Here is a 26,527-nt window from a genome sequence, read left to right as displayed (position 1 = left end):
GGGGACAATTGATTAAAAAACAAAGTATTATTTTTTATGTTGTTAAATGAAGCTTTAAACTTAAAAAAAACCCTCTCCTGCTCTGCTCCAACCACAATAATCCAGAACTCCTCTATCGCTCTGTAGGCAGAATTGAGAAAGCCTCACTTCTTGTCAAGCCCACAGACCTGGAGTAGAGAGAAGTGATAGGCATGGAAAACATAGATATATGCTGTATAGAACAGAATACAGAAAAACAGAGTGGCAGAGCAACAAAGAGCTTTGTGGAGTCTTGACTGGACTCACGGTGCTTTGTTAACATCACAGTTTGTCCCAGGGAATGGTAAAATCAGCCCTGATACAGAGCAGTTGCAAATCCCTAATACTTACCCTCATATATTATTGCTGTTTGCTTAGTGTAGAATAGTGGTAAAGAGGCTGAGCTATGAAACAGAAATTATCTAATCTTGGCCTCTGCTATGAACTCACCAAATGGCCTTCATCTCATCAGCATGTTTCAGCTCCAGCCCCTTGGATGTACGATATAGACATGATGATAAAATTGATCCAATTTTACAAGGCGGCAATCCTATGCACACTTACCATGCAGTAAGTCCCACTGAACTCAATGGGTCTTACCTCTGAGTAGACATGCCTAGGATTGCACTGTAAAAATGCTAAGGTGTACGAGGTGCGTATTTTTTCCCTGCTTGCCCCCCCCCATTACTTATGAGGGCTTCCTTTAACAAGAGTGGGGTTACAAAGGGAACAATGGAAAGTAAAAATCCAGCGAATGCGATCAAACAATAATGTAACGGGAACTGCTGCAGCTTTCTGTTCTCATTAGTTACTTCCAGTGAGAATTGCAGATCTTGAACAAATGTGATTTATTGAAATTACATTCTTTGGAATTTAAAGCACGGTTGTCATTTGACGAATACAAATTTAAAATAAAAACATTGATAATGTAGTTTTGGCAGCTGCTGAAAATTGCACAACAAACATTATTGAAAAGATCTTATACCAACATAAGGCTTATGCTTCAAAACACGATGTGGAAAATGTTTCCTCTTTGCGTCAGCAAGTACTGCAGTAAAAGAGAGAGAGAGCACTTTGTCCTGGAAACATTGAGACCATGCCCAATTTCTCTAATATCTGCTGTGATTCTCAAAACCTAGGACGAGCTAGTTTTGATCCAGCAAGGCACTTCTTATATTCTGAAGCAAGAGTGCACACTCGGGATTGCAGATTACTTGTGGCTCATCTGTTTCAAATAATGGCATGTCCTCTTGCTGTGATGCATTATTAGGGGATCACGGGAATCCTAGTAAGCAGATCCCTCAAGACTGAAGTCAGCCCAAGCCCTGTTGTAAGATGCTGGAAATGGGACACCCAGTTTTCTAGTTGTTAAGTAATGGGGTGAAGGTGAATCATTTGTTCTTACCGCATCAAATTGACATTGGCTCTGCAGCTCTGCAAGTGTACCTAGACTACAATTCCCATCAACCCCAACTATTGCCCATGCTGGCTGTGGCTGATGGGGGTTGTAGGTGTTCTCCAAGGCTTTGGACATTGCTTCTTCCTACACCATTCCCCTTCTCTATCTACAGGTGTCTTGAGATCACGTTCTACCCTTTGCCTCCCTTACAGAACACGGTGCAATAGAGGAGCTAGTCAGAACAGCACATCCTGGGTATGAGAGAAGACAGGTATGATTCTTTCCCACAGAGCAACCTTTGTGGGAGTACCATTGAGTTCAAAGGGGCTTACTCCCAAGTAAGTGGATCTAGGACTGCAGTCCTAATTGCGCAGTGCAGCACTAATTGCTTATTTAAACGATTTGTTTAAAAATGTACCGGTTTGTTCTTAGTACCATCAAAAGAAATAAAAGGTCAATAAAAGAATGAGGAAGTTGTAATGTGTCCGTTGTCGCTTTGCTATCAGATACACCCCTACTTGCAAGCTGGTTTCTAAAACTCTACGACAAAAGGAAGGGAAATAGGAGAAGGGAGAGCTACGGGAAGATTTAGATATGTTTTAAAGGATGAGAAAGAACCTCAGGATTCAATTCTAGAATTTGGCTGCAGCCAGTGTAAAGAGCCCAGGGAGTCAAAGTGTAGTAAGGCTAGAGTCTTGGCCTAGGACTAGAGAAAACTGGGTTCTAATTCCTATGCCTCCATGAAGCTCATTAGGGTCACACCCACACAATACAGTCAAAGCACTATAATACCACTTTAATAGTCATAGCTTTCCCCATAGCATTCTGGGAACTGAAGTTTGTTAAGGGTGACAAGAGTAGTAGGAGACCCTTATTCTCCTCCCAGAGTGGTTTAACAATCTGCCCAGGGAACTCTGAGAATTGTAGCTCTGCAAGGGGAATAGAGATCCGCTGACAACTCAGCACCCTTAAACTACAGTTCCTGGGATTCTTTGCAGGAAGTCACGGCTGTTAAAAGTGGTATAAAAAAGGTAAAGGGACCTCTGGCCATTAGGTCCAGTCATGCCAGTCATGACCGACTCTGGGGTTGCGGTGCTCATCTCGTTTATTGGCCAAGGGAGCAGGCGTACAGCTTCTGGGTCATGTGACCAGCATGACTAAGCCGCTTCTGGTGAACCAGAGCAGCGCACAGAAACGCCGTTTAGCTTCCCGCCAGAGCGGTACCTATTTATCTACTTGCACTTTGACGTGCTTTCAAACTGCTAGGTTGGCAGGAGCAGGGACCGAGCAACGAGAGCTCACCCCGTCGGGGGATTCGAACCGCCGACCTTCTGATCAGCAAGTCCTGGGCCCTGTGGCCCAGCGCCACCCAGTGGTATAGTCGTGCTTTAAACATATGGTGTGAATGTGGCTTAGGTGACCTTGAGCCAGTTACTCTCAGCTTAAATCTCTGCACTGGGGAGAAGCAGTGTTTGTTGCCCTGAGCTCCTTCAGTGAAGAGTGGGATAAAAACGAAATAATTAAATAAACGGAAAGGAGAAAAGGAAGCGATTCTAGGTTTAGGAAGACTGGCAACACTGAATGAATAAGGGAATGCTGAGAAACAAAGAAGAGAGGGTGGAAGAAGAGTATGGGAAGCTTTATTTTTAAAAGCAAAAGCTTTAAAGCTTGAGAGAAGAGAAAGAGAGCAAAATGGAAGGGGAAAGAAGAGGAAACCAGAGGCTGAAGAGACTACAGGAGCAGCAGCATGAGGAATGGAAACAGGACGCAAATCAGAGGAAGGAAGACCAACAAAAGGGCACGATAAAGCACACACAGTGATGGAACAAACCATGCCTTTCGGCCACCACTGTGTGAGCTACCGGAAAACTATTTGGCAAGATCAAATCCAAAATGTTGTATTCTTGCTGCTCAGTACATTTTTTGGTGGGGCAATTTTACCTCTTAGCTTGGGAGCTAATAGCAGGTAGGAAGCAGATTGGACTGAATGCCAACACCAGACCAGGAAGCAGCCCTGATCTGCCACAAAATCCCACTGGTTGCAGGCTGGCATCTATGTAAATTGGCAGTATCATGAAAATGAGGCAAATGCCGATGTTCTGTCGTTGAAAACAAAACAGGAGATGGCAAGAAACGTAATGCGCCCTACACATTCTGGGCTACTGCTCTTCTTCCAGAGCAATTTCAGTCAAGATACAATTAAATCAGACAAGCTAATTACTCCAGTCCCATGGATTTCAAGGGGAACTAACTTAGCCTGGAGCCAATGCAACTTATAGCTAAGGCCCATTAAAACCAACACAATTTTGGAGCACCTAATGGCAGAATGGCTTGCAGCAAACGGCACAGATACAAACAACTGTGTGGGTAGTTTGTAGGGTCCCTGGTGGAAGAATAAGGTCAAATGTGTTTCTTGATGAGCAGGAACCCCTTTCCCTCAATGCTGTGTTGCAAGACTCCCTCTGGCTTCTTCTTCTTCATAATAATAATAATAGTAGTATTTATTACCTGCCCTTTGCCAGCAGGTCCCAGGATGGGTCCTGAAAGCACACATCTCAGGTGTCAAAGGTAAAGGAAGAGGCGCAATATGGCATTGTGTCGGTTGCGGAAAATGAAAAACAAACAAACCTCACGGGGCATGCTCAAGCTCTTGAATGTATCTCAAGCAGGTCTTTGGATGCCAGCCTATGCATTTAAAAGTTACATTTTAATCCAAGACATCAAAACACAAATGGAGTGCTGACAATGGAAGGAAAGGGGAAACGGCTGCCACATTCTAATAATGATTAAAATTGAATAATGAAGAAAGACCAAAAGAAAAAGAAAAAGAAAAAGTTCATGATATATTTTGTTTATTATTGCTCTCAAAGGGCTTGGTAGTCAAATATACAAGCTATGTTCTATTAAACCAGAAGAAAATAGTGTAAGGTATAAAATCTATGCTCACTGTTCCAACCCAAACCGCTTGATATTCTTCATGAGACACGCTTACTGCTGTTTCCAGTAATACTCTCTCACACGTACTCTGCGTATTTATATAAAAAACTATTTGAAGAGACAAACCAAAATTTCAAGCCAAAAAGATGAGCTGCCATGTACTAGATTGTGCCATGTTGTACACTTCAGATATGTCTTTCTAAAACTGCAAACAAATTAATGTATACTTTGCTAAAACAAAATATGATCAATATGTCATGATATGAAAACAAAACAGAAGGAAAACATCTGCTTTTTCTCTCCATAATGTACATGCAGTACTCCCAATACCTTTTAGCAGGAGCCATTTGCGCTAAGTGGAGGCTGGACACCTATTTTAACAGATCTGTACACTCTTTGCTTCCTTACACTCTTCCTGCACGACTCCCGCCTGCCCCCCACTTAATTCTGTTACAGTGTCTGGCCTTATCTATCAATACAGAACTCCTTGCTCACAAGTAATAGTAATGCACAGCCAGGGGACTTTCCCACTTTGTTTTTGTTATTAAGTGCATTTAAAATATATCCAACATCTTCTTCAGAAAGCAATTATACAGCATCTGTTAAACAGAGGAAAGAAAAAAACCTTTCCAACAAGGAAGTGTTATTTACCAAGTACTTTTAAAAAACGCAATCCTGCCTGTTCAGTCTTCTGGTTAGATAACAGAGAAGAAAGCTCTCTGCTCAGCTGTCTAACTGTTTAAAAACAAAACAAAAAGCAGAATATATTTACTAAGTAAAAAATAGTCATGGCTGGATTCTCCCCAAGAAGCACAGGTTCAACTTCCAATGAAGTTAATAAGTTGTCTGCCCTTAGTCAGGGTAGATTTTATCCCCTTTCAGGAAGCGTAGCTTACCGATTCCGGGACTGACAGTACAATGTTATGCTGGGGAAAAGCAAAATTCATAGATACTGTGGGCTGTGACTTAAGAAGCCAATGAAGTTCTTTTTCTGCAATAGTAGTTCCCTCACTGAAGAGGCAAGCAACTGTTTTATTTGAAAAATGGCTTGTCTCTGCAGGAATAGGAACTGGTGGCGCAGTGTTCTAGCTGCATGAACCATTCTCTTGCATGCCATTTTCTACATGTTTGGATATTGGTTGTTTTGATCATGGCTCCATAGGACAATTCCAAAAACCTTTCACGTAGAAATCCCTAAGCAAACATTCATCAGCATGAGAAAGCTAAGGTAAGTCGTTTCCGCAAAGAATCTTTCTAAACTCCAGAGTGCCAAGTTGCACACAAAAGTATTCTCAAAACGAGCTCCTGCAAGTGAGGAATAATAATAATTAAAAAATGCTAACATTTGGAAAGTAAGATGTCACACATTTACCCCTGGCTATGAGAGGATGTGTGTGTTACTATCACATCACAAGGAGCAGTAGGGGCCCAATTCTGCTTTGAATCCCATTTATAAACCTTAATTCCTATTGTTTTTGTTTGTTTGTTTTTTGGGTGTGGATCTGATTGCAAAATTTGGTCCCAGCACTGGAAGATGATATATGCCACTGCCATATACTTTCAAATATTTCCGTGATGCAGAAATCAATTTGCAAAGCCCTATTAAAGGCAGCTGCGCACAAAACAGTATCTGAAGGGAGACTTTGTGACTAGTCATTCACCTATAACATTCGTTATATGGAGTAAACCTAGAGGTGCTGTGCCAGTCAAAACATTGAAGGCTGTGTCAAGCAAACAAATGGCTTTCCACAGGGAAGCAACCTCAGTGCATTGTGACTGAAGGCAGCCACCACATCAAGAACCTTTCTACTTAGCTCTTACGTGTGTTTTCGGAGCCAGAGATTGTTGAAACCAAACCGGTAGCTCTTAATGTGCAGCAGAATATCCTCAATAAGTCTGACCTGGCAATATCCCGTGATAATGTAGGCAAACTGACATTCCAGCCCTAAACACATTTGCCTGGAAGAAATTTTGACCTGAAATCAGTAGTGTTTCCTTCCAAGTAAGTGTGCTGAAGGCTGCAGAGGTACAGTACCAACCCTGTGTTATCTACTACAATTAGTAGCTTTTTGAATACAATTTGTTTCCAGGTTCCTCTGTTGTTTTATGCTGTTTTTCACCACAAGCCATACAGGAGATTCTGAGAACAGCCTTTTTTTTTCTTTTTCTTTTTTTGCAGTGGGGGTAGTACTGCCAATTTGAAAAGACTGAGCAGCCATAGTCATACTGGTAACAATTTCAGGGTCATCATATAAGCTTTTTGTTTTTTTTTTTTTAAAGAAAGAAATAGCAAGTCCAAGATCTATGTAGGAAACTGAGCTAAGCACATCCCTGTTTCAGCTGGGAGTGCATGAGGGGTAAGGAATGTGTTTGCCGAGTAGGGAAGCCTGGAACCGCATTAATTCTAGTGCCTTGTTCAAAGTATGTGCTTATCAGTCAGGTACTGCTGCCATTGGAACGCCACGGGTGTACAGAAATGAATAAATATTAACCTAAAAATAAAACATCTGCAAGGATGAAGTAGCTTTTCCAAACTGCTTCCTCCTCGAGGAGCAGCTGTTAGTCAACTGGAGATTGTGTTTTGCTGCAATTCATGCTGCCTTGCTTGTTTGTTTTTTTTAAAAAAAATGCCATGAATAAGAAAATATTAAATTAGTTTTAGCAAGAAGAAACATTTAGTAGCTCCTCTTGCGAGCAAGTGTTGTACTCTTGAAAGACAAACCAGTTATCTGAAGATGCATGTAGCTACACCCATTAGTTCCCCCTCCCACCCACAAGAAAGCCAAAAATAAAACAAAATATTAGCCCAGATATTTTTTTTCTCCCCAAACTTATGAACACAGGGATCCTTGGGCAGGTAAGTAGTCAACTGTTTCCTCTTCCTCTTGAATCTTCCAATTTCTTCAGTCTTGGCTCAAGTATTAGTAGTTATCAGTTAATAAGAAAAAAAAGATAAGTTTTCTAAGTGTCTTTCTTTCAATGAAGTTAATTTGATACCATAGTCTTGTTATATGTTTGGAACTGTATCTGTGAAGTTATTCCTTTTTCTTGAATTCTTGGTTGCCGTAGCTGGAGCCTTTTTCTATTTCTGTTACGCCGATCAGTCTGCGAACTCCAAATGAAGCTTTAAAACAGAAAGGAAAGAGAGATGACTGAGTTACGCCGCTCCTTGTTCATTAATGATCTGTTATATACTGAAAAGTAAACCATAGAGAAGGTAGCAAAATGTGTGCATATGCATAATGTGTGTGTACACCCATGCACATTGGGCTGTATATGTGTGTATATGCGTATGTGTATATATGTGTGTGTGTTGTGCTGATTCATTCTACACCCCCCCTAAATTCCTAGCTGTTAGAAAGAGGAAGGACCAACTCAGCATGCTAAAGCCCCAGCTACTAGAAATCCCATTCAGCACTCCCATACCCAATCCCATAAACTCCACTTCTGAGTTTTCACTCGTTTTAAAGTTATCTACAAACAGCCAATAGGAACCAAAAAGGGACAGGGAAACTATGACCAGGGATAGGGAAGAAATTTTATTCAGTTTGTATTTAAAGGTGAATCAAATTAATTTGCAATAACCAAAATAATATACAAACTGAATGTCAGACCTCTTTCTAAATTTGCAGTGCCGTTTTCTAGCCAAGTAATGTAAACAAAAATGCACAAGCAAAGGTAAACTGTGCATATGAATGCATATCTTTGTGAAAACAACATACATAAATGTACCATATCATGGGAAATTTAAATATTAAGGAAAATAAAATGCATGTGTTGGTAAAATTGCATAGTATGATATGAATATTAGGAGAATGCACTCCATTTGCAGATTTTATTTTTTTAAATTGCAAACAGATGTGAAAATGCGGAGAACTTAACTTTAAGGTTGGAAAGATGAGAGAGCGAAACCAAAATTGGTACCCATTTCTTCTGGTGACTTACCAGAAGTTGTTGGACTACAATTTCCATCATTCCCATTGGCCATGATGGCTGGGGACTGATGGACAAGGGAGTGCAACAACATCTGCAGTGCTACAGGCCCCACAGGCCCTGGGCTGGAATGAAAGCCGAGCCCCTTAGGACCCTGAATTTTGCATCATTAAATGCTACATCTGCACAGAACACCAGTGCAGAGATCAAGCATCTGATAAGGACTCAAAGGAGTAAAAGGCAAGAGCAGGTACAACAATTAAACTAAGTTTTAAAATATATTTAACAACCCATTCAAACTGTGTGTGTAGCATTGTTTTTGTTTATTACTTATGCACTTTTTTGTTTTTATACTGCAAACTGCCCAGTGATCCTCAGATGAAGGGTGATATAGAACAGCAGCAGCAGCAGCAGCAGCAGCAACAACAACAACAACAACAACAGAATTGCAGCCTAAAACAGCACAGGCTTTAGTACAAGGAGAAAACTATATATAGGTGTCTATGTGATGCAAGGGCTAATGTATTAGGTTTGTCTGGATGGTCTTAGGGAAGTAACTGTTGCTCAGCCTACAGGGCTACTGTAAAAAGAAAATGAAGTGTATATTGCAACCTATCCTGAGCTCGATTGGGAAAGATAATCAAAATACAGTTGTACCTTGGAACTCAAACGCATTGGCTCCCGAACAAACTGGCTCTCAAACAATCGAAACCTGGAAGTGAGTGTTCCGGTTTTCTAACAATTTTCAGAAGCCGAACACCCGGAGCCGCTTCCACGGCTTCTGATTGGCTTCAGGATGCTCCTTGGTTCGACAACCAAGGTACGACTAGACAAGATTCTGAGTACACTTCTCAAAGTGCTAATTATTAGGTCTAACAACCACTGTGTTCCAGTACAGATAGATAGATGAATGCAGTTTTTATTTGTCTTAACACAATCTTCCTTCCCCACCTCACTGCAAGTCAGCTAACAAGCTGAGCAAATGACCGTGGGGCCTGGCTGTATCACAGGATACAGATGTGCACATTCAGCTTGGCGTTTATTACCTGCTCCAACAAAGCCCATGAATGAAAGAATCAGGAGAGGAGATCCGCTTGCAAAAATGCCAAAACCAAATTTGAAAAGAGGAGACAGGACAATGGTGGCCCAGAACAGAAAGTTGAGGAGAGTCCATGGTCTTCTGCGAGGTTTGATTTGCTCTCCAGGAAACGTACCCTCTTGATTATACTTCTCTTGTAAAGCATCCTTGAAGAGAGAAAGAAAAACCTTTCTAATTTGGGGACACGCAGGGGTGCATTCATATCATTCAATGCCTGTACATTTTAATATGGTCACAGAGGCAGGTCTCTGTGACCCAGTAGTCGTTGCTGCAGAAGCAATCTATATTTTCTGTTCCATCATGATTACTTAAAAAGCAAAAACACATTTTTAGTGAAACTAGGCTCTGCTACTCTATTCCCAACCAAATCCTTTCTCTATTCATTGTGCCTTCTTCTACGTGCCATCACTGTCTGGATAGGAGATGGTGTTCCCTGATGATAAAATGGCAGGTTATGGTAAGAAAACAAAATATAAATAAAATACAGTCTCCCAGGAAGCTGAAAGGTGTGTCAATGTCACACTTTACATTATTCATGTAACCTAGTCATGAAGTGTTAACCTGAAACTACTGTTAGTCCCCATCAAGTGTTATGGCTACTGCTTAAACAAAACACAACTTGTCCTTAGAAGTATGTGGAAATGGATGAACCCAAGTTATTCTCAGGCAGCCCCGAGAATTCAGGACCCCATTCACACAATCAATTGCAGAAAGTTAGAAGGTAGTAAACTTAGGCTGCATTTGCATGTAACCCAAAACCTTGGTTTTAGAACTGCATGAGCCCATACAAGCCCCAGGCTCATGTGCTTACATCCTTGAGGCTTCTCCTTTGGTGTCTATCATGCACCAAGCCCTTACATAAAAGTTGCTGTTACTGTGTAAAACCATCTTCAGTTTCAAGCTTATTATTCCCCTAAGGGGAGCTGCATTGCGTGAGCTGTAACTGTATCAGGTTGCCTTTTATTTTCCCCACTGATTTAACTGCTATATACAATACATGGTAATTAGTCTCCAACTATTTCCATTTCCACTGACAAGGGCAGCGTAAAGAAGCAAATAAGAATGCACATTGCCACTGGTGAACCATAGCTTGCAGATCAGATTAGCACAGAACCCTCAAACCCTTTATCTGGTGGGGGTGAGGATCCGACTTGGGCAGATTCTAAAACACTTAAGAAATCAGCCCCATTGATTTCAGTGGGATTTTTATTTCTATGCTGCCTTAGGGATGAATGTGAAAAATGAAGGAAAACAGGCCACCCAACCCGATGGAACCTTTATTAGCAGAAGTTACAGTTTTCTCTTGAATTCGTATTCTCTCTCTTACAATGAAGTATCATCTTTAGAACAAATCAGATTCCTGGTGTTTTTTCAGTGTTAGTATATCCATTTCCCCCTTTTTTTGCTACTGTGAAACCCCCATTGCTCAGTAAAACTCACATGATATAGAAAAGACAGGATTGGGGCCCCATTTGTGGAGGAAGCAACGTATCGCATCACCATGGTCTAACGGAGAGTATATACATTCAGCTTTGCACACATTCGTATCTCAAGATAGATACGAACGTGGACAAATGTCAAAGCACTTTCCCCATGGTAGAAAACATGTTTATGTTAAAAGAACCATGGGAGATCTTCCACGAAGGAGCTTCCACATCACATCTAGTTGCTCCCTTACAGATATAGCAATGCTGTCTTCTTTGAGAATTCATTCAATTAGCATATTATTCCATAAGATCTTAGAGGCAGGACAAGTGATTTACCTTTTCTTGGTAAAGTTTATGGAGCCACTTTGCTGCTTCCTTTTCGTCCAAAGGGATATCTTCTAGTGGAAACCTCCTGGTTTGTTTTTTTAAAAAGGTTCAATAAAGAGCATTTAATTAAGAATGAGCATCACAATTATAACTTCTATGCTACTTATACTGAGTGCTCTGGCTCTAGATGAACACAGATTCAAGTGAAAATCCTGTATTGTCACATCCGTACCATGAATTTGCCACTAGGGGGTGCCCACAGCCAGAATACATAGGTTGCACAGCGGAACACTTACTTCTTGCTTTGTACAAAAATGGATGGGTGAGTTTATTGAGAAGTGATATATATATATATATATTTTTAAATAGTGGCATGATTCTCTTTCTTTCACCCAAATGAAGGCTACAGGCCAATGGTGACCAAAGCTTGGGTCAGATAACCACAGGAACTTGAAGAAGTTAGTGAAGAAATTCCTGTGGTCCATCTACTCTTAAGTAGTGACAAAGGTTAAAACAACAATAGAGATTCAGTTGAGGAACCACACAGTGACTCTTTGGAACTTGGCTGCCCCTGTTATAGCTGTATAACAAATAATGCCGTTTTAAGTTTGTTGGCTTGAGGAAGCTGGGAACATAAGACACAACTTGTCTGTTGAGCTGAGCGTTGTCAGCTCTGACTGGCAGCAGCCAAGGGTCTTTATGAGCACCTACTCTGGAGCAGGATCTAACCAGGGAACCTTTGGATGCAAGTGGAACAGACTCCCACAAGAGGTGGTGGACTCTCCTTCCTTGGAGGTTTTTAAGTAGAAACTGGATGGTCATCTGTCTAGTTGAGATTCTTGCAACACAGGGGATTGATTGGCCTGGATGACCCCCCCCCCCGGTCCCTTCCAACTCTAAAAAAATGTAAAGGTAAAGGACCCCTGACAGTTAAGTCCAGTCTGGGGTTGCGGCGCTCATCTTGCTTTACTGGCCGAGGGACCCGACGTTTGTCCACAGACAGTTTTTCCGGGTCATGTGACCAGCATGACTAAGTCGCTTGTGGCCAAACCAGAGCAGTGCACGGAAATGCCATTTACCTTCCCAATGGAGCAGTACCTATTAATCTACTTGAACTTTTTTTGGTGTGCTTTCAAACTGCGAGGTTGGCAGGAGCTGGGACCGAGCAACGGGAGCTCACCCAGACGCGGGGATTCGAACCGCCAACCTTCCGACCGGCAAGCCCAAGAGGCTCAGTGGTTTAGACCACAGTGCCACCCACTTCCCCTCTTCCAACTCTACAAATCTAAAAAATCATGTGCTCTCCCATTGAACTATAACCCCTCGCCCAAAAGCACATGTCTTTCAGAACACAGCACCGGTGTGAGTTAAAATGCTTGCTTAAAAAAAATAAATTATGGTGGGAGAGGCAAGTAATGGCAGCCACTGCCATGTCATTCCATGAGCTGTACAAGGGGCAATGTCCGGAGATGGTTCACTAATTTTTCTGAAAGGTGAGCTGTGGACCACTTTGGGGATCCCCAAAAGCCCCATAATCCTTCAGGGCTTTCTGTTTGACAGCCCTGAACTAGATAATTCTTCTTTTCCTAGGGCCATAAAAGCAAAGACTGTGGCAAGCCTGATGACATGTATATCTGTGGGGCACCAAAGAGATGACAAAGCCTCCTTCGTCACCATTCACAAGGGTAGAAATGACTTGCTTCAGATACGCCTGAAGCGGATCCAGTCAGAAAGCATTCCTGGCAAGTCTTTTACTGAACAAAACAAAAACAGAGGAGATGGGCTATCCATTCATATGGCTGAACAGCAGGCCTAGCTGAGAAAGCGCAGGCAACTGGATCTCAGAACTTCGAGCCAGACTGGACTCAGCTATCTAAAAGACACGAATGACTGTACTATGCAGTTCACCAATCTTTAAGAGAGGGCAGTAGGAATTTATGGAGCTTTACATAATGTACTTTCCCACAACCACATGGGTCTGTCAAACCAAATATGGAAGACGCTGAAATGGCAGGTAGAGCCAAGTATTACTTTTACAGAATTCACAGTCGTGCTGGATGCATGCAACAGCCTTCGTCTTCTAATATTAATGGCGGGAAAGAGGCTCTTTCATACTAAGCCTGAACAGCTGAAGTATCCCAAATCCATGTGGTGAAAGAACATGGGAAAAAGGAGGCAGGCTTACCACCATATTTGGACACTGTGACAATTCTGAAATACGTGCCATGCTCTCAAATACATGCCATGCTTACCTGACACACATATCAGCTTTGTATTTCTTCCCATAAAGGATTCCTAATAAGGAGGGGTTCTTGTTTCCTCTGAAGTTTAACGTTACATCGTACACGGCTGAAACTATGGCAAACGAGAAGAGGTCACCATTATTTTAGCCTCTAGGATCCAACATTTAATTGTTATAACAAGGCATACAAACAGAGTTCCAAATGAGGTGAGGCTCCTGAGACTGGAAGCACATCATTCTCCCAAGTACAATGCTCCACTGGCCAGACAACGTCAACACAAAACTGTGCTGCAATTCCAACAGCACTTAAATGGGTTAGGACCCGCCACATTCACTGCACTGAGTGGGACGTGAATAAGCATCTTACTGCTTTCTCAAAATTCCAACATGTCTCTGGTTCATGCACTCCCCATGCCCCTCTCCTCCTTTGGCACATGAGGGAAGAGAAGTTCAGAAGCAGTGTTTGTTTCATCTGAATTGGGACAAACGGTAGTTGGCTCAAATCATGGTTTGTCAAACAAGCTAAGATCAAACTGCGGTTTCTGATATTTGCTTTCTGTGGTGTGTGTGTGTGGGGGGGGGAACATGATAAAGCTAAACGCAATGGTTAGTGAACACTTTTGATCTCTTCCTTGTAGTCAAGCCAGAGGAGACAGGGAGCAGGTTCATGCATTTAATGCTAAACAGTGGTTTAACATGACATCTGAAGCGAGTTACCCTCTTTGTATACAACACAACAGCAAACTATGGTTTGCTGCAAAAACCGAAATAATGGAGAGAACCAGATTGCTTGAGCATACAGGGAAGAAAAAGAGACGAGGGAGCTCATGAGTCAGAGCCCCCTTTATGTAACACTAAGTCATGGTTTGGTGATTAAATCTGAACTCAGCGTTAGTGTTAAGTTTTAATGGGTGTGAATCTTAGTCATGTTGCAGCCAAGAGAAGTGAAGAACCTTGAGATTATACATACATGAAGAGGGGTATCTATCTATATGTGACTCACAGAAACACAAGGGAAATTACTTCACATATAGAAAGAAGAAATTAACATTAATATTATGTATCTTCACCTCTCAGAATCTCACAAGCATCCTGAAATGCGTGTTAACATATTTCCCATCTAGCAGAAAAGGGAAATTAATCCAAGGCAGTATTTTGCTCAAGGCAGTTCTTCATCCAGATTCAACTCTGTTGTCTTTCCTAGATTCGAGTGGCTCTTATAGATTAAACACAATCCAGAGGAAAGTACACATAAATAAGTGCTCCTGAATCAATAGTATTTAAGCACTTAAGTGGAAGCTAGACACTCTTTTATTTCCTCAAGATTTAAATCACATTTATACTTCTCTGGGTAGTGCTGAGTGGAGGTGGGGGATAATTTCAATTTGCAAAGGGAAGTGCCATCATCTTTTATCAACAGTCTTTAAGAAACACTGTCACACTTTTAGAACACCTGGGAGAGGAATGTGGATGAGGAATGGCATAAAATAATGTGATAAACCTTCCTCCAGTAAGTAGGGAAGGAGACATTGTGACTTTTTATGTCTTCCTAACCTCCCCAGATTCTGCAGAACAGTTTTGATGCTGTTGTCTGGAAAGACCTAGCAAAACTTGTAACCCACAATTGTATTTGGCCAGCCATCTGTCCTATTTAACAGCCTTGTCTGTGTGGCGTAACACGAACTTACACCTCACATGCACGCTGGGAGCGTTAATTAGTCAATGTTTGCACACCACTTTAGAAATGTGAAGTGCTAAGTAGCAGTATTAATTTCTCTGAATTCAAAGGGGAACTAATTAACGTATTAAGAACTAATTACGAAATAAAATCCAGCGGTCTAAAACGTCAACATTAAAGTCAATACTGATTTTCCACTGAAGAAAATAATAATAATCTGGGGACCAACAGCAATGAATGCGCTCAAGAATCACATCCACAAACCTACTGCAAGGAAGGCCAAGGAAATAGATACCTGTTCCCCTGAGACACTGGACGGCAGTCGTGAAACCTTTGGTTCTGGGCAACAGGTGATATTTGAGCTTAGGCAATCCTTTGGAATCTGCCACTTCCATACTGATACGATGCTTGGTCTCAGTAAAACGAGTTCCTTCACAGTACAAAAGAAACTAATGGAACAGAACAAGAGGGGAGGAGTGGAAGAAACATCCAAGTGTTACTTCTCAAATAAAGAAATCATATGGAGAGTATGCTGGGGACCAGTATCTGGATTCAGAAACTTTTGCATCAGTGGAAAGATTGCATGACACCAAGGACCCAGAGACAAAAGAAGAGCTCTGTTGGGTCAGGCCAAAGGCCCATCTAAGCCCAGCGGTCTGTTCTCATAGTAGCCAACCATATGCCTAAGGGCAACAGCACTCTTCCCATCTGCGGTTCCAAGCAACTGGGTAGTCAGAGGGATACAGCCTCCACCTATGGGGGCAGAACACAGCCATGGTGCCTAGTGGCCACTGATAGACCCTCTCCCTCGATCATTTCCCTTCACTGAAGGGAGAAGAATCCTCAGGCACCATTGCTTTTACCAATCATTCCTCTCCAGAACTCCCCTCAGCTTCTCAAATCTCTCTCACCTTCAGTACCATGCCAGTCCCAGAGCTGGCAACAGGTACACGAGGAGACTTACCAGCATGGATAGAGCATGGACCTCAGAACCAGAGCACCACCACATCTTCCATGGTGCTCTGGTTCTTTTACAATGCCACACTCCTCCCTGCTGCACTATTTTATCCCCCTCTCCAGAGAGCTTTAACTGGCACTAGACTGCCACCCATGACTATTTGCTTGCTGGACATATTCTGTTTTGCCTCCCATCCCCATCCTGACTTGAACAGAGGGCTCAGCACTTTTACTGATGTCTGAATTCCACCTATTCCCAGGTCTTAAAGCCTCAGCCTCAAACAGGAGACCCTGACCCAGAACTCATTTAGAATGACAACATGCCCATACCTCAGATTTCCTCACATGCTCAAAGCATCCTCTTTAGGGTCATTTCATCACTTAGTTTTCCAATAAAGATATTAAAAACTGTATTTTTTTCAGGGGGAGAATGCACATCGATTCCCAACATGTAAATTTGGAGCACATCAGACTATTTGTGCATTGCATGTTATTACTCAGCTTACTAATAGTATATCCAAATACAGTGATGTTGCAGGATCACTCATGCAAAATCTGTACCTCATACTAAAAAAAATGGGAGAAACTCAACATAGCACTAAGGAGATTGTTCTGTCAGCTCAAGCATTGCTGCTTGCCTGATGGAATGATCTCCCCCCTCCCCCCCCATGTACTATTTTGGGGTTTTTCCTGACTGCTGCTCACCACCAAGCCAATTTAGGGTGTTCAAGGGAGGAGAATGGAAGGCTAACTGGGCCAGTTAGTTGAATCCAGCCCATACTTTTGTACCATACACAAACACGCCTGCCAATTTCAAGTTGGAATGCATTGAATAAGCTGTGCACATGAAGGGTTTAAACCAAAGACAGCTGCACAACCTACCTGAGGTGAGACATTGAAGGCTATATACTATTAGACATGAATCCACATACAGATTTGTATATAAAATCTTAATATGCCTCCCCCCCCCCCCCAAACACCATGCAGGAAGACCACACCTTTCACTTTCTTGTTCAAAGTGCCAAGGACAGGCCTTGCAAAACTTAACTTACCCACATATACTCTGGATAATCGGACAATCGTTTTAGACCTTCGACAACTTTATCTCTGTCTTCTTCCCATTTCCTTTTGCAGAAAACAATCTCCAGGAAGTACCATGTCCAGCCAATTAGGGGCACATACAACAGCTCTTTCTTAGCAAGAACTTTTGAACTCTGAAAGGAACACCACAAGATAGTATCCATTTGTTTGTTTACAACACATCATTTACAAATAGTGTCATTTCCAAAACTGTTCTGAAGCGGCCTAGTAAGGTGATGTTGTTTTTTTGTTTACTGGAAATTACTAGTCACATCATATTATATTATTATTATTATTATTACATGTACACCCTACCTCCAAGGAGATCTAGAAAACATGGCTTTCTCCCCATTTTATCCTCACAACAACCCTATGGGTGGGTTCTGTGTGTTTGTTTGTATGTTTGTGTGTGTAAAAGTGGAGGAGGAGAGAGATTGGTCCAAGGTCAATTGGACTGAATTGGGAATGTGAATCTGAGTCTGAAATGCTCAATCCTACTTTTGGATTGGATTCCTGTCTCATTACATATGCTAATCATCTGCATACTATCCCTTGCTGTAGGACTAATTGCAGTCGTTATGAGTCATCAACAAGTTTACCATACCCATTGAGTCAATCACCCATCTCCTACTACCCTTCTGAGAAAAACCCCACCCTACCCTCCCACTATATATAAAGGTCTGGTGACTTCTGTTTCAGTGTATCTGAAGAAGTGTGCATGCACACAAAAGCTTATACCAAGAACAAACTTAGAATAGAATCATAGAATCATAGAGTTGGAAGAGACCACAAGGGCCATTGAGTCCAAGCAGGAAACACCATCAGAGCACTCCTGACATATGGTTATCAAGCCTCTGCTTAAAGACCTCCAAAGAAGGAGACTCCACCACACTCCTTGGCAGCAAATTCCACTGTCGAACAGCTCTTACTGTCAGGAAGTTCTTCCTAATGTTTAGGTGGAATCTTCTTTCTTGTAGTTTGGATCCATTGCTCCGTGTCCGCTTCTCTGGAGCAGCAGAAAAACAACCTTTCTCCCTCCTCTATCTCTAAGGTGTTGGTCTCTAAGGTGCTACTGGACAATATATATATATATATATATATATATATATATATATATATATATATGTATATATATATACTTAAACTGCGTCAGACCAACACGGCTACCTACCTGAATCTAATTTTGCTGTTAGTGGGAAGGAAATTTATCCAGTGTGACCATTTAAACACCCACCCCAGCTGCCTCCCTTTCCCAAGGTGAAAAATAAACCTGACCCTACGCCTCAAATCAAAAGATATACAAGGCTACAAGTTCGATGCACTCACCCCCAAGACGCCAAATCGCTCTGTCATGGTCCAGCCACACAGAAAGTCTATTTCAAAGTTGTGGTTCAGAATGATGATGACATGCTCTTTCCCAAACTTATCAACTGTAGCCTGGTCTGAGAACAAAGTGCATTCTGTACCAGACCACCATTCCAGCAACATCACTAATTCTAAGTCACAGAAGGAAACAAAGAAAGTAGATTAGGCCTTAATGTTTTACACCACTGTATATGGCAGACTATTATTTCCAACCTTTTTAACTCCGTTAAATTTGCAGTTATATATTATCTATACAGGGCAGAAGCAAACAGTTTTCAGGGGTTTTGTTTTGAACACCCTAGTTTCTTACTGATGACAGTTTTCTTTATTTAAAAGCTCCACTTTCAGCCTTAAAAGATATGAATTTCAGGGCTGCGAGAGCACTTTTAAATCAAAGTGGCTGAAGTTTACAATACAGTTTCCAATGCCAAACAAGTCAACCATTCTGATCAAGATGAAGATCACCAACCATTGTTTCAAAAGCTGTTACAATTACCCAACCACATTATCCAATTTCGATAATTTTTGCTGGGATACAAACATAACTCTGCCATTTAATTACCGTAGTTTTCGCCCTATAGGGCGCACCTAGTTTTCAGGGGGGGAAATCAAGGAAAAAAATATGATCCCCCCGCAGCTCTGGGAGCAGCGGACAGGCTGCACGCAGCCTGTGCGCTACTCCAAGACCTTCTCCCTGCTTTTGCGGGAGGTGGCGGAATTCCCCCACCTCCCGCAAAAGCCCACAGGAGCCGCGCACAACTCCTGCGGCGATTCGACCAGGAGGGAGAAGGGACTGAAACGGCCAGTCAGTCCCTTGTCCCTCCATGGGGAAAAGCCCCCAAGAGCGGCACGCTCTTTAAAGGGTGCGCGGCTTCTGCAGGCTTTTCTACGAGGTGGGGGAATTCCCCCCCCCCCGTAGAAAAGCCAGCAGAAGCCGCGCACCCTTTAAAGAGCGCGCGGCTCCTGCGGGCTTTTTGACCCAGCTTGTGGGGCTGGCGGCGGGGGGAAGCGCTGCTTTCCCCCACCGCTAGCCTCGAAGCCAGGTCGTGGAGCAGCGCTTAGGCATCGAGCGCCTTCCCACTGCCCACCAGCTTGTGGGGCTGGTGGTGGGGGGAAGCGCTGCTTTCCCCCACCGCCAGCCTCAAAGAGCAGACTCTCCTGGCTTCAGCGAAAGCAACACGAAGCCTCCGGAGCGCAGGCTTCGGAGGCTTGGCGTTGCTATCGCTGAAGCCAAGGAGCCTGCATTCGCCCCATTGGACGCACACACATTTCCCCTTCATTTTTGGAGGGGAAAAAGTGCATCCTATAGGGCGAAAAATACAGTACCTATATATTTAAGTAACTGGGAGTGGTCCGCAGAACGGTTCATCCCTTTCCTCCACACACTCTCTCCCTCTGTCCTGCAACATACATTTTCCCTGCAGGGCCTAACCACAGAGAACCCAGTAATATTAACTGCAGCTAGAGGTAAACAGGTGTGTTGAACCAGGGGCGAACTGTTCTAGAAGCCATCTTGGTAGTCAATATAACCCCACTATTAATTGGTAGCTGTTGTAGCAATGAGCTCATATATGTTGATATCCACTTGCTTCGCTGTAGGCTAACTGGCTTGCTTTGATGCTGCCCTTATCTGTGGGCGGCTTGGAGTGCTGGGCTGAGAGTTCAGAAAGGGAACTACCTGTAAGATTTGGAAATTTGCCACCTAGGCCCTCCCTCATCAGGATCAGAAACAGAGCGTACATTCCCAATGGCCTACTTTGCTTGTAACGCTTAGTCAAACTATAGTGTGCGAGTACACAGAGCAAAAAACCACAACTGCTTTGCTCCTCGCCCAATTCTGCTGCTGTGCTCCCCAGAGATAAGCCATGTCTTGTGCTAAACAAGCCATGAGCTATAGCCATAGTCCTTTTTCTTGGTTTGTTTTGTGCAAGACATGGCTTAGCTCTGGGTAGCGTGGCAGCAGAAGGACTGAGGGAGGAGCAAAGCAGTCGCTATTCCTGCTCTGTGGCTCCATGGTTTGCATGCAATCTCAGTCACTGTGTGCTCCCTTCCAGTCTCAATGCCTATTTGATGGCTTAATGATGATGAGTAAGCAGTCAGCAGCATTGCCTCAGCACAAACCCAAGGACCTGTTCAGATGGCAGCTTACTGCAGCAGAACTTGTTTTAAACCTGCGTCGCTCATAAAAGACTCTGGTGTTTTAAAAAGGGAACTGGCCGCATTTTGTTCTGCACCGGTTTACAAGCACTGGTGCATTTCTGTTACTGTCTGAATTTTTTTAAAAACTATAACCCATCATACAACTGCAGGCGGATAACAACAGACTATGTTGTTCCTTCCCTGCAATGTAGCCCAATGAATAAAGGAACCCAAGATCCCACCAGACCATTTGGAGTCTCTGTCTGTGTTCACACATTACAGTAAACCATAGTTAATGGTCTACAAGGAATACAATGATCACTCCTACTTCACTTCTCTCCTAGTGTGAGCAACAAACTGTGACTCCTGGCTTAGTGTTCTGCCCAGAGAGAGGGCTGTGGTTCATCTGGAGTGAAACAAATCTACAATCTCTCATTTGAATGCAACACTAAACTAGTGATGGTGGTTTGTTGTTTCTATTCTTGCTAGAGGAAGAGCACTCTCACCATGGTTTACATTGCTATGCAAACACAGCCACTATTTGCCTGTCTGCTTTTCTTAAGATGGGAACCCTCTGTTAATACTGGACAGCCTGAAGAGGAACTTTTAGACTCCAGGAGTATTTCCCTATCTTTTCTGACAGTTCTTGCCAACAGCTTGAGGGGGAAGCAAAAGGAACAGAGAATTGGTTCTGAAAAAATGTTTGTAGCCTGAAGTACTGACTTCACTAGTGTTGGGAAAATCCCAAGATCCTTTTGCTTTTCCTGAGCTTTTACAGCTCCAATATTGACATGTTAGAAGCTGAATTAATTTTTTTTACTTGTTAAGCCTTGTACAGAAATGTCCCACTCCAATAAATCTGACAGTGGTTCCTGATGTATTTTTCCAGTGGTGCATTTTATTCTTGTGTGGTTTAAAAGTAGGGAAAACTGGAAGTCAGAGAAGTACATAACAATATACTTTCCAGCAAGAATGGGGAGCCTCCCCCACCCAAATATTTCTGAATTATAACTCCAATCATCCCTGGCTACTGGCTATGCTTTTTGAGGCTGATGGGAGTTGTAGTTCAGCAACATCTGAGGGAGGGAAGTTCGCTGGAGGTGAGGAGTGAGACAGAGACAGAGAGTGATGCTGGTACTGGTAGGTTCAGCCTTAAGTATCACAACTTATATACAGTACTGCCCTGTGATCTTTGGATAAAGGGTGGTATACTAATTTAATTAACAAACAAACTTTAAATACATTTTAACACGTGTATATTCTAACAACTTTAGCTTTGTGTTAATCAGGTGGTCACCAAGTTAACACCCCCCCGCACCTGTTGCACCTGTGGAATGCCCTCCCATCAGATGTCAAGGAAATAAACAACTATCTGACTTTTAGAAGACACCTGAAGGCAGCCCTGTTTAGGGAGGTTTTTAATGTTTGATGTTTTATTGCTTTTTATTATTAATAATAATAATCTGTTGAGAGCTGCCCAGAGTGACTGGGGAACCCAGCCCAGATGGGCGTGGTATAAATATATTATTATTATTATTATTATTATTAGTCTGAATACTTGAAGAGTGGAACATCACTTAGCCTTAAAATGAAAAGAATGTCATGTCATTAAAAAAAAATGATTATGCAAAAAAACAAAACAACCAAAAGCAGCAGAGGGGAGGGACTCAATGTAGAAGCTGCAATGTACAAAAATCTTGCAAACAGTAAACTATCCATTTAGACTTGGATGGAGCTATTGTTGCTAGGAGAGTAAAAACTGAACATGCTAAGCCCCCCCCCCCCCCTTTTCTTAAGTCATCTGGAGGTAGCTAGAATGAATAAGGCTGGAATATAGATTGCCTTCATGAATTAAATATGCAGCAAAGTGTTTTCTCTTTGCAGGAAGTCAGATGAAACATCCGTGCTGCTCTACAACAGGAAAGAAGCTTTTTCAGAGAAGTGCAGCACTGATCATTTTAGTTAAGAGCGGCACAGCAAGAGCTTCAAATCTCTGAAGGGAGCCAGTCTGTGAATGACTTTCACATGGCTGGCATCCCATGGTGAGGAAAAGGTTTACGGTTCTAAAATTACCTCATCAAATAGTTATACTGGGGTTTGTTTGTTTTTTAAAGTGTACAATGTATATGAAGCTTTTTTTAAAAAAAAAAAGTTAAATTAAGATATCCTTGAAGAGCAATCTGGAAAGGGGGATCTAGTCTAAAGAGGTCAGTTTATTCTGCACTATGTATGCAATGATCATGACCGACCACCATCAGCAGAGACTTGCGTCTCTTTCCACATCACACTAAATGCCATGCTTGGTGGTTTCACATACTCAGTTGCGAGTCCTCAAGAGACGTGTTATACTGAGTGTTGTGTGAATCAGCCTGCTTAAAAAGCATAGATTGAGCTCCAAAATGCATGGGTGCTTCAGCTGGTATACACAGGGGGGAAAGGGCAGCTTTTCACGACAAACACAAATTTACTTTTCACAGCAAATTCTGCATTGGGGAAAAGAGAGGTGTGGGGAGTTGCAGCATTTTTAAATCCACTGACTTAACATCCTCTAAAGCAGGGTCAAGAACCTTGCGGTCCCTGCAGATGCTGTTGGAGTTCATCTCCCATCAGCCCCAACCAGTGTGGTCAAAGATGATGGGAGTTGTAGTTCAGCAAAATCAGGATGAACACTGATTAAGAGCCTGAGAAAGAATGCTAAGAACGCAGTGGTCATCATGGTCAGCCTAGTCTCAGGGGTGGAATCGGTGTAAGACCTGGATTTTAACTGGCTACTTAAATACTAGAAACCTTCTATTGAGTCTTTGTTTTACAGCTGCAAGGCAGCTAAATAAAAACCTAGTTATTTTCCCCACTCCAGGTACCAAACAGTTACCTAATGAATACAGGAAAGTCCTCTATATCTCACACAGCCAGCCAGCTAAACAGGTTTGGGAGATGACCTGTATACTCAGCTGCATTACAGTGAAACAGAATGTCTAGTCTAGCTCTACCTAACCATGATGGTTCAAAGCTCTCCAAGAAGCTATTGTTCTCAAGATTTTTAAACTGAAGATGCCATGGATTGAATCTGTTGCCTTGATACAAAAACGAGCTCTATCATTAGTAGGATGTCATACCAATGTCCCTTCTGAAACAAGCCCAAACGGCCAGCTTTTGGCATTGAAGACAAAACTCCCAACCACCTGCCTGTTATCTATTCCCCTGTCTCACTAAAGAGGTCACCTAATGAACCTGAATTGCCATGTCCTTCCAGCCCTGTACACACCCCTCCAGTGTCAGCTGTCAATCTGCAAGATCCACCCTGAATGGGAGCTGCAACTGGAATTGTATGTTTGTAGAGATAGCCGTGTCGTAGTAATAATCAGACTTCTCAGAGTAAGTTAAAGAAACAAAGGGAAAGAAAAGCAGGGGAAATGACCGTTCAGCAAAAAGCTAACATTTCTTCATGGATAAAGATAACAAAGAGAACAGTCTGACTTTAAGACTTGTTAGTGATATTAGTGCAGTGCTAGCCAACACAGGGCCCTCCAATTGCTGTTGGACTACAACACCCATCATTCCTGACCACTGGTCAGGCTGGCTGAGGCTGATGGGAGGTGGGAGTCCAACAAGATCTGGTGGGCTATGCCTGTATTAGTAGATCATGCTGTTCATAAAACTCCTTGAGTGAAAGCATTTGGGTACAATAGAAGCCCATTTAATGCTTAAGATGATTTCATCTTTATTTCCCAGTACCCTCTTATAAACATGAAGACAGGAAAAAAGTAAAAAAATAAAAAGCACCCTTCCCCAGCTTGTCCCTGCCAGGTTGGTGGAAATGGTACTTTGGCATTTTTCAAAATAAGGACCCGAAGAGGAGAGCTTCTAGGCGACAACGTCAAAAAATGTCACAAGCGATCTCAGTAATGAACTTGCTCCTGGAATAACCTAGTCAAAAAAATAGCATTTTAGCAGCAGTTCACCATGAGCCAGTTCAACTGGATTGTTTGCAGGGTCTGTTTTCCACCTTAACAATTTTTCAGAGGAAAAACTGTCCCTTAGAGCACTTTAAAAGATTTAAGAACAGTTAAATATTTAAGGTACACAAGACTATTTTGTGTGTGTTTGCTTTAAAAAACAAACAACTGAGATGGCTCTCCCTCTAGAATTTCTGTCATACCTCAGGCTCTCTGAATAACCGATGCAATGTGACTACAATGGAAGACGTTTTAAAAAAACTTTTGCCCCAAGTTACAAACTTGGGAAGCACTGCAGTGAATACTAGAGTAGACAAGGTTGGTAGGGAGTAAGAAAACAGGCATTTGTGCAAGAAATTTGAAAGTAAAAGACGGTCTAAAGGACTGGGAAATGAGACAAATGAACAAAAACAGGCACTAGAAAAGAATGAGAAAACATAAAATATACATATGGGGGGGAGGGAGGAAAGCTGTAAGCTGGGAAGTTACAAAAAAATGAAGAGTAGAAAGAGGAACAAGGCAACAGGGTATTTGATATCTCCTCCACTGGCAACAGAGGGTGTGTGTGAGAGTTAGGCTTGTTGGGACTAAAGCAATGCCACAGGAGGAAGGAACAATGCCCAACCACTTGTGGATACCTGCTGTATGGAAGGACGAAGGGCCTTATCCTAGCTATGCAGGCAAGTGGGTTTTCTGGAGGGCAGAGAGGGAAGAAGCAGGGGCTGGAACAGGGCCCCTCCAGAGAGCTGTTTTTGTGTATGTGTGGCTATATTCTGCACAACATGCCATTCCTGCAATAGTACTTCAGAGAGTTCTCACCTCAGCCCCTGCCTTTAGGTGCAAGGACATGGAAAAAGGGGGAAATATGGTACATGCAGAGAAGTCCACCATGCAAGAACAAATCCCAACGCCTAGCAAGTAAAGATCAGTGTTTCAGCATCTGCACCCATGAACATTGTTCCCCACTGCTCCTAAGGAGGCCTACCCGCTATAGTCTGAAGAAACTACATTCCTAGTTGGCACATAGAAATCAGAGCATACTCACGGCTCCACAATGAGTAGGAAAGGCGGCAGTTCACTCTTCGATAAAACTGCTTGTTTATAGGCCAGAGGATTAGCGTGCATAGCTGGATGAAGTTAATGATGAACCCACTCACAACGAAGACGAACCCAATCAGGAGGTGAACTATAAACTGGGTCTTCAGAAACGCAATTAAGCCCATGATAACCACTTAGTAGCGCTTGCAAGGTCCTTCACTCAGAATTACCGTCCTACAGAAAAAGAATGAAAGAAACAGCTTGCTTAGCAAACAAAACATTCCTAATCTAGAAGGGGAGGGGAATGCTGATATTTCCTCCCTGCCAAGTAGCAGCTGGGGAATCATAAATGGCATGTTCACCCCCAGGCCAATTTCATCCAGGTCAAGAGTTGGTTAGCATTATATTGCAGATCGTGTTGGGAAAATGGAAACCATTCAGCTCTTGCACACCTGCAATTCCTACACAGCTTGATTTTCCAAAAGCTCCAGATTCTGGTGCCACAATATACCGTATATTATGGTTTTGCATGGGCATGAACAACAAAACAGAACCGTCTTGCTTTTATACGTAAACAATGGTTTTAAAATAAATGTAAGACAGCCTCCTCACTTTCTCAATACATAAGACTTGGAAATCATCAGGGGAGTTGGATGGGGAATACTGAGCCTTTTCCTATTCACTAAAGTCAAAAGGTCACCTCCCTCTACAAAAAAAGTTGTGGGGGAAAGGTAAGGGAAATGAATATCTGGAAATGGTGGACCATGGGCCAAACGCATACTTGTGAGAGTGCATTCTGGCCCAACAGTTGCCAGCCATAGAAGAGGCAGATGTGAAAGAAATTGGCTGTGGTGGCGAGATCTGTTGCTTTGGCCCTTACCCACTCTCAAGATACCCTTTTTGCAAAGCTGAATGGGGCAAAATACTCTCAA

General features: G+C 42.5%; 1 protein-coding gene and 1 long non-coding RNA gene across 9 annotated transcripts in view; both read right to left on the bottom strand.

The window, feature by feature from the left end:
* Positions 1 to 849: 849 nt before the first annotated feature.
* The window catches only part of LOC310676083, a 49,435-nt gene continuing 23,757 nt past the window's right edge, over positions 850 to 26,527 (bottom strand). The window contains exon 2 of the long non-coding RNA XR_014510397.1: positions 850 to 2,649. This is a non-coding gene — a long non-coding RNA (uncharacterized lncRNA). The remainder of the gene's footprint in view (positions 2,650 to 26,527) is intronic.
* Positions 4,253 to 26,527, bottom strand: part of AGPAT3 (1-acylglycerol-3-phosphate O-acyltransferase 3) — a 69,939-nt gene continuing 47,664 nt past the window's right edge. For all 8 annotated transcript variants that reach the window (XM_083437383.1, XM_083437387.1, XM_083437389.1 and 5 more), the window contains 8 exons: positions 25,603 to 25,829; positions 18,424 to 18,593; positions 17,070 to 17,231; positions 15,356 to 15,509; positions 13,393 to 13,495; positions 11,150 to 11,225; positions 9,334 to 9,532; positions 4,253 to 7,478 (listed from right to left, as the gene is read on the bottom strand). In XM_083437383.1, the coding sequence (XP_083293509.1) occupies positions 7,390 to 7,478; positions 9,334 to 9,532; positions 11,150 to 11,225; positions 13,393 to 13,495; positions 15,356 to 15,509; positions 17,070 to 17,231; positions 18,424 to 18,593; positions 25,603 to 25,780 (1,131 nt within the window). In that variant the 5' untranslated portion in view covers positions 25,781 to 25,829 and the 3' untranslated portion in view covers positions 4,253 to 7,389. The remainder of the gene's footprint in view (positions 7,479 to 9,333; positions 9,533 to 11,149; positions 11,226 to 13,392; positions 13,496 to 15,355; positions 15,510 to 17,069; positions 17,232 to 18,423; positions 18,594 to 25,602; positions 25,830 to 26,527) is intronic.

The sequence above is a fragment of the Podarcis tiliguerta genome (genome assembly GCF_965153285.1).
Source record: "Podarcis tiliguerta genome assembly, chromosome: 4".
Classification (NCBI taxonomy): Eukaryota; Metazoa; Chordata; class Lepidosauria; order Squamata; family Lacertidae; genus Podarcis; species Podarcis tiliguerta.
Note: the sequence above shows the minus strand (reverse complement) of the source record. Positions and strands in the feature narration are given on the sequence as shown.